Genomic DNA, 12,329 nt, shown 5'->3' on the forward strand with positions numbered 1-12,329 from the left:
GAATGGACAAGGAGAGAACCAGGATGGGCAAGGGGCATTGTAAATAGTGGGCTAAGCAGGCCCTTGCTCTTGTAGAGGTCACAGTCTAGTGAGAGAGGACATACGTTAGTAGAAATGTATGAAGATACAGGGAGAGCAGATACTAGGATGTGCTGTTGTAGTGCAGGGGTGTTAGGAAGACAGTTTTTGGAAAGTGGTTTGAGCTCAGAGTCTGGATAACTAGGAGTTAGATAAAGGAGGTGAGGTGGTGATTGAAATAAATCTCTTTACCCCGGTTATCCTATGGGAGGCAGTGCCGAGCCTTTTCCAGTATCACCCAAGGTGGGATGGTGGGTGGGTAAGACCTTGACTCCTAACTAAAACGGGCAGGATTTGAATCCTCCCTCCGCCATTTCCTGGCCACGTAGCCTTGGGCACTTTACTTATCTTTCTGTTGCTTCTACAGCAAGAGAAATGAAATTAATCCTGTTTTAAGGTGTTTTTCTGGGCTGCAGTTTGGAAATTGCATTAGAGCAGTGGTTTAAGGGACAGGAATGGATTTTAGTGCTTCAAAGGTGGCTTCAGGCAGACTAAAAAGTGATAATTATTGGATTTGGTTGGTGAGAACATGGTCAAGGGTGACTCCCAAGTTTCTGGCTTATGTTATAAATAACACAGAAAAAGGATACATGAATTTCATTAATTTCCTATTTATTGTGATGTTTTTCACACATGCAAAAATATTTCGTATGTGTTCTATTTGAAGGATAATAAAAATAAATGTGTTTACCGTTTAGGTCACTTGAGGAAAAGAATTTGCTAATATAATTAAAGCCTTTGAGTTGTCCATGTTTCTTTCCAGAGTTAACTGCTATCCTGAATTTTGATTAATCTTGCCAGTGCTATTGATTCTTATCATATATGTATTGATTCCTAAATAATATAGTGATTGGTTTTTTGTTGTTGTTGTTGTTGCAGTTTGGCCGGGGCTGGGTTTGAACCTGCCACCCTCGCATATGGGGCCGGCGCCCTACTCACTGAGCCACAGGCGCCGCCCTATAGTGATTGGTTTTATATGGTTTGGAACTTTATTTTGTTTGGGGTTTATTGAATTTTTTTCAGTCCAAAGGTTTATAGTCTGAATAAAATTTGGAAAATTTGAAAAAAACATATTCATAAGGGAAAAAAAGAATTTTTATGGGTACAATCCCACAAAGGTGTGATTAAAGCACAAAGGCTGCATAAACATTTCTGAGGGCTATATTTAAATTTGATATCATTGGGCAGCGCCTGTGGCTCAGTGGGTAGGGCGCCGGTCCCATATACCGAGGGTGAGGGCTTCGAACCCGACCCCAGCCAAACTACGAGGGTGGTGGGTTCAAACCCGGCTCCGGCCAAACTGCAACAAAGAATAGCCAGGCATTGTGGTGGGTGCCTGTGGTCCCAGCTACTGGGGAGGCTAAGGCAAGAGAATCGCCTAAGCCCAGGAGCTGGAGTTTGCTGTGAGCTGTGATGGCACAGCACTCTACCAAGGGCAATAAAGTGAGACTCTGTCTCTACAAAAAGAAAAAAAAAAAAGATAGCTGGGCATTATGACAGGGCGCCTGTAGTTTCATCTACTCAGGAGGCTGAGGCAAGAGAATCACCTAAGCCCAAGAGCTGGAGATTGCTGTGAGCTGTGACACAACAGCACTCCACCAATGATGACAAAGTGAGACTCTGTCTCTAAAATAAATAAATAAATAAATAAATAAATAATAAATTTAATATCATTGCTTAAGTACTTTGCAGCTCGCTGGAAAATGTTCAACTATCTCTCTTTTTCTCTCTTCCCTCTGCCTAGATGCAGTGGTTCTCAACCTTCCTAATGCTGCAATGAATTTTCATTGTTACAAAGGGGTTGCGACCCACAGGCTGAGAACCACTGGATCCTTTTCCCTGGCTGGCATATTCTAGTTCATCCTTTTTGACTCAGTTGGATGGAAACTCCTTTGTGAAATCTTCTCCATCCCCCAGGGAACCCGAGTTGCTCCCTCTCTCCATATCACAGTGCCATGCAGTTATCTCCTTACCCTCAGAAAGAAGAGGCTGTCATTGAGCAAGCAGACTAGAGGCTGGAAGCCAGAGAGTTACACAGGAAAACCCGGGCAGAAAAATCATAAAACCTTTATGACTTTGTCTAGTTAGTGCCTTTATCTTCCTCAGGACAGAAGCAAAAATAGAAGGTATATACGGAGGTATTTTTGGCATGTAGTTATAGTAACATCTATCTGTACTTCTTATGATTTATGAGGTTTGGGTTTTTTTTTTTTTTGGTCTAAGACGATTCATTAGTGTACTTCTAGCTACAATTATTTAAAAATATATTTGGCATTGACTAATGGACTCCTCATGGGGTGCTTCCTAGCTTCTAATGTGTTTTTATGACCTCAAATTAGAAACATGCAAGAGCCAGCCTGAAAAGGAAATGACCCAAGTATCTGTTAGCCCCAAAAAAGACAGCAAAGTCAATTACCATGTTGATTTAGTGTGGAAGGGAAAAGAAGCCCCAAGTCCTTATCCATGTTAAAGGAAAGGAAGACTAGTAGTTCTTTGATTACAGTGATGGAAGTTGCCTAAGATTATAGTGGAGTCCTGCCCTCTGTACTCCCCTTCTCCTCACAAAAAGAACACTGAGGCCTCTCTGCATGGTTTTTACCATTAGCATCGGTGGTGTCTCAGGCCTAGATGGCTCTAGAGAGTTGGCCATGCTGAAAGAAGGTGGTAGGGTCTGTGGAGAATTTTTAATTTTGTATTATTATTTTTTAAATTTTGGCATTCTTATGTTTTGCAGGGTAAGTCTAGAAGTTGAAAAATTGCCAGGCGCAGTGGCTCATGCCTGTAATCCTAGCATTCTGGGAGGCCAAGGTGGATGGATTGCTTGAGCTCCCTGGTTAGAAGCCAGCATGAGTAAGAGTGAGACCCCCATCTCTAAAAATAGACTGGTGCTAAGGCAGGCGCCTGTAGCCCCAGCTACTTGGGAGGCAGAGGCAAGAGGATCGCTTGAGCCCAAGAGTTTGAGGTTGCTATGAGCCAAAGAGTGCCAAGGCACTCTACCAGAAGCGACAAAGTAAGACTGTCTCAAAAAAAAAAAGTTGAAAAGTTGAGGCTAAAAAAGACAGGATGATTAATGGAGTGTGCCCCCTGTAGAAGAGAGGGCTCAGGAAGGACTCAGAGAACAGGTGAATGAGTTTATTAGGATCCACTGAGGTAAGAGGAAAGGAAATTGTGATGAGGAAATTGTGAACGCAGACAGCATTTTGGTGGGTGGGGCAGAGAAAATTCTGTGATCTCTATGCTTTCTGTGAAGGTGTGGTCTTATATCAAGAGCAGAAAGAGGAGGGAGTGGGAAAGATGACTTGAAGATAAACATTAAACTCCTTTCCCCTTGCCATCCATGACGCAGGAGGATATCTGGGCTGCAGAAAGATTCATCTGAGATTGAAGCTCATTCATGTGTAGAGGCAGCAAGTTTCATGCTTGTTAGTTCTGGAGTAGCCCACATGAAAAACGTGGATGACTGCAAGGATTTGCTGGGTGGGCACAGGGAAGGGACGAGGGAGCACTAGTGAGTGACTGATGTGCTGGCTTTTGGAGTTTAGGCTGGATAGGAAAGGAAGCCAGCGGAGATGGAAGTCTAGATCAGGTAAAGGGAGTCGGAGGAGCAAGGGTGGGAGGTTGTGGTTAGGGTGTGGAATGTCAGAGATGAAGATGATAAAGGCATGGGTATCTCTGGAGGTTGCTGCTGCAGGGTGCAGCTGGGGACAAGGGAGACTAAAATCTAGCAATGGTGAATGTTACTGGGCTTGAGGTTTCAGACACCAGGACATCCAAGATAACCCTCCCAGCAGTCATGCAGATTGGGGCTCTTCCTTCCATCTCCCATCGTAGAAGAAGGATCTCAGAAGGGCTTTGTGCTTTGTCTAAAATTATCCATCTTATACAGGGCAGATCAGTACTAGAATTTTCAGTTGGTGGTGACAAATTACACGGCCCATGGGCAGTTAGGCATAGTTTCCAATTATTTGGGGGTGGGAGAGATTGGGATGAACCCTCATTTAGTTGTATCACTGTAGACTCTAGGAGTATATAGAAAGTATCTGCCTTTGTCCCTCCCTCCACTGAGTGCCACCACTAATGACTGAGCCTGTTAATCCAGAGACCTTGTAAATCCAACTCTCCTTCTCTCCCCTCAATGTCTAGGCCTTTGTAAGTCTTTTCCTTTCCATCCACTTGGTTTAGAACTTCAGCATCTGTATTAGTTTCCTATTACTGTCATAACAAATTGCCACAAATTTATGGGTAGGTGTGTAGGTCATAAGTTCCAAATAGGTCTTGCTAGGATAAAACTTAGTGTCAAGAGAGCTGAGTTGCATTCTGAACACTCAAAGATCCATTTCCTTGCTCATTTCAGTTACTGGCAGAATTTAGTCTCTACAGTTGTAGGACTGTAATTCCCAATTTGTTAATGGCTCTCGGGTGAGGTCCATTCCTTCTCTGTAGAGGCCGCCACAATCCTTAGCTTAAATTAGCTCACATTTACTCCATCTCACACAATGAATCTCTCTGGACCCATTCTTTTTCCACTTTATGGACTTATGTGAATAGATTGGGCTCACCAAATAATTCAGAATGATCCCTCATCTTAACATCATTAACCTTAATGACACCTGTGATATTCCTTTCATATAATATTCACAGGTTATGGGGATTAGAAAGTGGACATCTTTCCGGAAGTCCACTTATTCTGCCTACTACAATATCTCACCCTGATGCATTTCATTAATTTCTTTAGCAAGTTTCCTGTCTTGGGGATCCTCTGTGTTGTTTCTAGGTTAACCTTTCTAGAACAAGATTTGACAAATCTTTCATGCTTAAAATCTTTCTGTCTTCCTGCCAACCAATGGTCAAATTAACACTTTTTTTTTTTTTTTTTTTTTTGTAGAGACAGAGTTTCACTTTATTGCCCTCGGTAGAGTGCCGTGGCCTCACACAGCTCACAGCAACCTCCAACTCCTGGGCTTAAGCGATTCTCCTGCCTCAGCCTCCCGAGTAGCTGGGACTACAGGCACCCACCACAATGCCCGGCTATTTTTTTGTTGCAGTTTGGCCGGGGCTGGGTTTGAACCCGCCACTCTCGGTATATGGAGCCGGCGCCCTGCTCACTGAGCCACAGGCGCCGCCCCTTAAGGTGCCGTCCAACACTCTTTTTTTTTTTTTTTTTTTTTTTTTTTTTTGTGGTTTTTGGCCAGGGCTAGGTTTGAACCCGCCACCTCCAGCATATGGGACCGGCGCCCTACTCCTTGAGCCACAGGCGCCGCCCCAACACTTTTTAGCTTCTATAGGAATAAAGGAATTGAATATGGTCCTGTGTTACTGTTTTAGCTTCATTCCAACCACCACTGCACTTTTCCTCTAATCCCACTTAATGATTGGCAATATTTACTGTGCCTCTTCTCCACTTATAGATTCCTGTGAAGTTCCTATTCCTTTTTCCAAACCAGCTCATTCATCACCTCCAGGAAGCTCATTCATCACCTCCCTACTATAACCACAGATAGTGCCCTTTTTATAATCTTTGTACCTTGTACGTGTTTCTATCTTTTGCACTGAACTCCAACGTGTGGTGATTTTGCCTTTCTATTTCACTTCGTTTGTTTACTTTCTCATCTCTCGGCCACACTCCACCATTTTCTAGAAGTGTAGCTCTCCTTGGGCGGGCTTTCTAACTTAACTATGTCTCCCTTTCCTTTTGTAAAGCTGGGGTGGCTCTAGGATCTTTCTCATGGGTGGTTGTGAGGATTAGAACGGTGAGCTGCACATGTTATGTTCTGATTAACACCTGCAGCCCCCTGCACAAAGTTACCATGTAGTAGGTGGTTAAGGAATATTTAAGGTATGGACGGATTTGTCTTACGTTCACGCACGTCCCTCACCCTTGGGAATATCTGGGTCTGAGATCCTCACCAAAAGGAAGATCCAGATTCTGCCCAATCCTGAAGGTCTCTTTGGAGTGTCCTGAGGAGAGCGAACCTTTCGCTCCATCGGCAAGGGCAGTCACAAAGAAGTCCGATGGGACGGCTCAGACCGCAGACTTCCCAGGAGTCAAGGAGCCTTTAACTCCCCGAGGAAGCCCTGCATCCTCCACCAATGGAAACCAGGTTCGGGAGCGCGTCAGATATCGTCGGGTAGACTTCAGGTCTTCAGAGGCCGAAAAGCCAAAGTTAGGTGCAGGCGGGATTTGGGCTTTCACGATTGTCATCATATAATTCATAATAATGGCAGCGGACGCTAACATTCACGCATACTTGTTACATGCCAGGTCAGATGCAAATGTACACTGCACATTTCACCGACTTAACGCACTACGCGATTGTTACTTCATTTTTCCAACTGAAGAAACTGAAAGCCAGGAGGGCAGCATCTTCCTTCCGTATCTCCCGACTGGGTCCTAGCCCCTAGCGCCGCCTAGAGGTCTGCGCCTGGCGGTGTGGGGTCCGGGCCCAGGCCGAGTCCCCGCCTGGGGCTTCACGCACCTTCTCCACCACCTTCTCCTCCGCGGGGGCCACTTCTGACCCCGAGCGCCCCGCCCCGCCTCACCCCACCCGGGCCCCTCGGCTCCTCCCCCTGGCCCGGCCCGCCCCCGGCCCCGCCTTTGAGCCCCGCCCAGGCCCCGGCCCCTCCTTCAAGCCCCGCCCCCGGCCCCTGGCTCGTCTATTCTCGTCCGCTGTGGCCCGCGCTCAGCTAAGGTCGCCGGGTGCCCGCGAGCGACTTCGCCGCCAGCCCGCCAGCTCGTCTCAGCGTCCCGGCGCCGCCGCGCCCCCTCCTCCGAGTAAGTGCCCTGGACGCGCACACCCTCGCGGGGCGCTCTCGCCCTTGGGTTGCGCGCTCCCAGCTCGCTGTGAGTTTCTGGAGTGAGTGTGAGTGGGTGTGAGCCGGTGCGCGTGGACGAGCGAGTGGAAGTGGGTGTGCGTCCGGGTGTCTGCAGGAGCGCACAGCCTCGGAAACTCCCCGGAGCTGGTTCACCCAGTTCCTGTGTCGCAGTGAGGCCCCAGACCCCCAGCTAGGAACCTTTACCGACTCTGGCCGACCCTTTAACCTCCACCTCCTGCTCCGAGCCCCACTCGCCCTTTCTTCCTTCCTTTTGTAGACTGGGCTCCCGCTATTTGTCAAGTCCTCCTGGTAACCACACGTGCTGACGAAAAGAATTGCCTGGGTTATCAGGATGCCCCAGATTGCAGACCCTGAGATTGTAATCCAACTCTGCATTGTGATACGGGCAAGGGCCAGAGTGGTTGTTTGAGATTATTCAGTGGCGATTTCCTTTGAAGAAGAAAAGCTTGTGTGTGTGTGTGTGTGTGTGTGTGTGTGTGTGTGTGTACAGGAGCGCACATGTGGCACTCGAGTACTCAGCACCTACCGCAAAGACACCTGATGACAGTCCAGGCCCTTCAGGTTCAGGGCAGCTGACAGTCATGTTCAAGACCAGGCTAACCCAACCAGGCTTGAGCACCTAACGGTTTTTTATTGAAGTGATGCCGTATTTCTAAACCAACTGATTTTCTAAAACACAGCACTAGGTAGAAAGAGTATCCCAAGCAGAATCATATAAGGAATGACACAGTAGTTTAAGTGCCCAGTGTTGCAAGAAGAAAATCTTTGGATTGCTTAAGACTGATAATTCCATCCGTACATATATTACTTTTATTGGAGGGGATCAATACTATCTCAATGCAGAGCGTAGTTCTACATTTTAAAAAAGTTAATTGATGGTTGGGAATGGTGGCTCACACCTGTAATCCTAGCATTCTGGCAGCCTGAGGTAGGAGGATCACTTTGAGGTCAGGAGTTTGAAACCAGCCTGAGCAAGAGTGAGAACCTTGTCTCTGCAAAAAATAGAAAAATTAGGGCTTGGTGGTGTACGTCTGTAGTCCCAGCCACTCAGGAGGCTGAGGCAGGAGGATTGCTTGAGCCCTGGAGTTAGAGGTTGTGATGAGCTGTGATGATGCCACTGCACTGTAGCTGGGGACTCTCTCTCTCAAAAAAAAAGTTAATTGAAAGCTTTGCTATCGTAACAGCAGTATTAATTCTATAAAATGGTTTCTTCATCTATAAAATAATGACCTGGTTGCTGGTGTCCCATCTGGTTCTAATAATCTCCGAGTTCTTCTACACCTCAGTTTGTTCTTGCTGTGAAGGTAGAATATACAGAAGATTTCCTCTGCTTCCTTGATAAGAAACCATTTATGAGATGCTACTAGGGAAATGACATTTTGAGTAGAAATTATTCATTGAGCTGTAAGGCTAGCAAAGCTGTGTGGTGAAAGGAAACAAGACATACAGCTTAGTTTTCCAGAAGCCATTGTGTACTGGCATATGAAAGTTAAGAGTTGGTAAATCACTGTAAGTGCTGCTTATCGCAGCAGATATTTTTAATCCTGGTTTGAATCCTGTGTAACACAAAAGTGTTTCCACACTGTTTTAACTAAGGAAACATAGTTTGCAATGTAAACATATGACTCCATCTCTCTTTAAGGAACAAAATAATGATCACACTTAATTAAACACTTGGAAACATTTATCGCCACCTTCTAATTAGATCTGTCATGAGAAATTAGATCAGCAAGTTAATGGTTTTTTTTGGGGGGGGGGTGCTTGTTTTTTAAGAGGCAGGATCACCCAGACAGGACTGCAGTGGCACCCTCATACGTGTAGCTCACTGCAGCCTTGGACTCCTGGGCTCAGCAAGGACTACAAGTGCACACCACCGCTCCTGGATTTCTTGCTTTCTTTTCTCTTTCCTTTGTCTCACGGTGTTGCTCAGGCTGGTCTTGAACTTCTGAGCTCCAGTGATCTGCCTTTCTCAGCCTCCCAGGTATCTGGGGCTACAAGGCTTGCCACGACACCTGCTTGCAAGTGATTGTTAATATTCTAGATGTAACACAATTCGCTTCTTTGTAGATTTTTTGGAATGCCTCCTGTTCCATGCTCCCCATACACATTAATCACCTTCTCCACCCACTGCCCATCTTCTGAGTTTTTCCCAATAATTTAAGTAAATAAAGTTTAGAGAAGTGTTCTACCATCTACTTCCCCATAAAAATATGAATGCCTTAGCTAGCTGAATGTTTTGTGTTAAGCTCTTTGCATTAGCAAGTATAGATTTTTCCATTATATTCATCTAGGTTACCTGATGATTTAAGAATCATAAATAGGGCTTGGCGCCTCTGGCTCAAGCGGCTAAGGCGCCAGCCACATACACCTGAGCTGGCAGGTTCAAATCCTGCCCGGGCCTGCCAAACAACAATGACGGCTGCAACCAAGGAATAGCCGGGTGTTGTGGACACCTGTAGTCCCAGCTACCTGGGAGGCGGAGGCAGGAAAATTGCTTGAGCCCAGGAGTTGGAGGTTGCTGTGAGCTATGATGCTATGTACAGCACTCTACCTAAGGCAACAGCTTGAGGCTCTGTCTCAAAAAAAAAAAAAAAAAAGAAAATCATAAATAGGTCAGATATGGTGGTTCACACCTGTAATCCTAGCACTGTGGGAGGCCAGAGGTGGTAGATTGCTTGAGCTCAGGAGTTCGAAACCAGCCCAAGCAAGAGTGAGACCCTGTCTTAAAAGTACAGCAAGTCTGCACAAATGGGCCTCTTAACTATTTTCTTTAAGGGAGACTTTTAGTCTATTATTCCTTTTTTTCAGATGTGTTAAACTTAGCAAGAAATGGAATTGTGTGAGTTGAAAAAAATCACACCTTTTAATGTCTCTTGATTTCTGTTTGTGACTATATTGCTAGACATTGTCTTCATTTCTGTTGAGCTGTCATGAGGACAATTGTGTTCTGGGATCCTAAACATAACAGCAAAAATTGGGGTGAGAGGACATAGTGGATGGGCCAGTAATAGAGGGTTTTCAGGCCTATTCTTTGTAATTCTAATTCTGTTGAAATTAGAGGAAAGGGTGTGTGGAGAGAAATGATTGCATCCAAACAGTACTCATTAGGAAATACTGAGTTGGGGGAGGAGCAGATTTCTACATGGTTTATGGCTTGGGGAACTTCAAATGGTTGATTTTTGAAGTGGAGTCCGCCAGAGCACCAGGTGCTGCAGAGGTCTTACAGTTAATTGATCCACTTAATCCTCATCTGCTGGGGTTAGCCCAAACTGCAGGCCACACACTTCCTTCTTGGAGATTTCATGTGTACTCAGAATGGATCTTTGCTCCATACCATGACACCATAGTCTCTTCCCCAGCCTCTTTCTTTTTGCCTGATACAAATTAAAGACCTCCTGGAGGCAGAGGAGGAAGAGGGATGACTGAGGGCTGCCTGTTCTCTCACAGAGGGGAAAGACGTGGGCATAGGGGCCGTTAATACTGGAGATACTGACTTTGGCAATGAGGGCACGCCCTGGGGCCAACCCGGATAACAAAATGGACACTTCACCCCAGTGTGGCATTCTCAGGGGCCTCTGGTGCTGATACAGCCATTAAGCAAACGTGCCTGGAGCCAGATTAACTTTTATCGCTTCAGCCCTCCTCACACTGCCCACATCCTGTATTTAATACCAAATGCACACGGTAAGAACTTGACAAACACCAAACAAGAGCGTTTACCACCCACCCTGTATGTTTCCCTGTGGTTAGGAATTCACTTCCCGCTCTCTAGTCTCTGTTTTCTAACTGTGGCCCTGGAGACTGAGCCAACTGTGGTTTCTAGACTTTTGTCTTTAATGGTGCTGTCCAATAGCTGAAAAGGAATGATTTGTGGGGTTGGGAAAAAAAAAAATCAGAGAACCTTGGTGCAAAATGTAATGAGGTCAGTTAGTTTTTATTCTACATTTTGGCCTGAAGAAGAGGAAATGAACTACAAGTGGATGGTAGATAGTTCTAGAATGTCAGAGGACCTTGGAAGTCACCTAGCCTATGGCCTTCTTATAACAAAGTTTACCAATATTCAAGTTTAGCAGTGTCTGGCTTGTCGATCTGGATTGCAGGAGCCAAACACCGTTCATTCATGCAGCAGGCATTTCTTGAGTTCCTACTGTGTGCCTGGAGCTGCACAACCTTCATATAAACATGAAGACCCGGGATCTGAGAGGGCAGGTAACTTGCACAGAGTGTATATTGGTAAGAAGAGATCCCTGAAGGTACGTTGTTAGGCAAAACGGATTCAGAATTCTCTTGTTTTTCATTAAGGAAAAGTAAAGGTACTTCCTTAGGGTGGTAGAACCATTTTCAAAATATTTATATTTTTCAATAATAAGAAACTGAAATAAGCACATTTCTTCTGACATCTGTTTTAAATATAACCAGTGTTATAGCTGCAATACGCCTGATTCTCCAGGATTTTGTTCTCTTGGCCTTTCACAGGGAGCATAGAAATTACCTGAGAGACTTGTTTAAAAATATCACAGACATGGGCGGCGCCTGTGGCTCAAGGAGTAGGGCGCCGGTCGCATATGCCGGAGGTGGCGAGTTCAAACCCAGCCCCGGCCAAAAACCACAAAAAAAAAAAAAAAATCACAGACGTGATAAAAAAAAAATACGTATATATATATCACAGACACAGCAATAGCTGAATAATGCCCAGCTCAGCCTTTTAGAGAGCAGTTGCTTTTTCTCTAGAGGCAAGTGCTTATCATCATATAGAGCCAAGGGAGCTGAGGTTCAGAACCAGCTGCAAAGCTTGTTTTCTTAGGTTTGCCCTTTTCCAAATAGAACAAGAAGGGTTACAAATCAACATGATAAAATTTCTGTTGAGGTGATTGAGGCATATAACTCTTTTCCACCTGAAAGAAATAAAGAGGAGGTGGTCACAGAAATGGGCCTCCAAGCTAATTTGTAGCTAAATCTGGGGTAGTTTCTTCTCTTTCTTTGTTACAGAGTCCTTGCTCTGTCGCCCTGGCCTAACAGTGCCATAGATGCCCAGCTCCCTCAAACTCCTGGTGTCAAGCAATCCTCCTGCCTCTGCCTCCTGAGTAGCTGGGATTACAGGCGCCCACCACAATACCTGGCTAAGTTTTCTTTTCTTTTGAGACCGATTCTCAAGCTTTTTTTTCTTTTTTTGAGACCGATTCTCAAACCACCCTGGGCAGAGTGCCGTGGCGTCATAGCTCCCAGCAACCTCCCACTGTTGGGCTCAAGTGATCCTCTTGCCTCAGTTTTTCTATTTTTAGTAAAGAGTAAACTGCTTTTTCTCTTGCTTTTTGCTCAGGCTGGTCTTGAACCTGTGAGCTTAAGGTATCTCCCGCCTCGGCCACCCAGAGTGCTAGGATTACAGGTATGAGCCACCGTGCCCGGATAATTTTTCT

General features: G+C 45.5%; 1 protein-coding gene across 1 annotated transcript in view; it reads left to right on the plus strand.

The window, feature by feature from the left end:
- Window positions 1-6,725: 6,725 nt before the first annotated feature.
- Window positions 6,726-12,329, plus strand: part of TNFAIP8 (TNF alpha induced protein 8) — a 133,768-nt gene continuing 128,164 nt past the window's right edge. Inside the window, exon 1 of the mRNA XM_053567508.1 lies at window positions 6,726-6,850. Coding sequence (XP_053423483.1) covers window position 6,850 — 1 coding nt within the window. The 5' untranslated portion in view covers window positions 6,726-6,849. The remainder of the gene's footprint in view (window positions 6,851-12,329) is intronic.

This window comes from Nycticebus coucang, chromosome 17 (assembly GCF_027406575.1).
Source record: "Nycticebus coucang isolate mNycCou1 chromosome 17, mNycCou1.pri, whole genome shotgun sequence".
In the NCBI taxonomy this organism is placed as follows: Eukaryota; Metazoa; Chordata; class Mammalia; order Primates; family Lorisidae; genus Nycticebus; species Nycticebus coucang.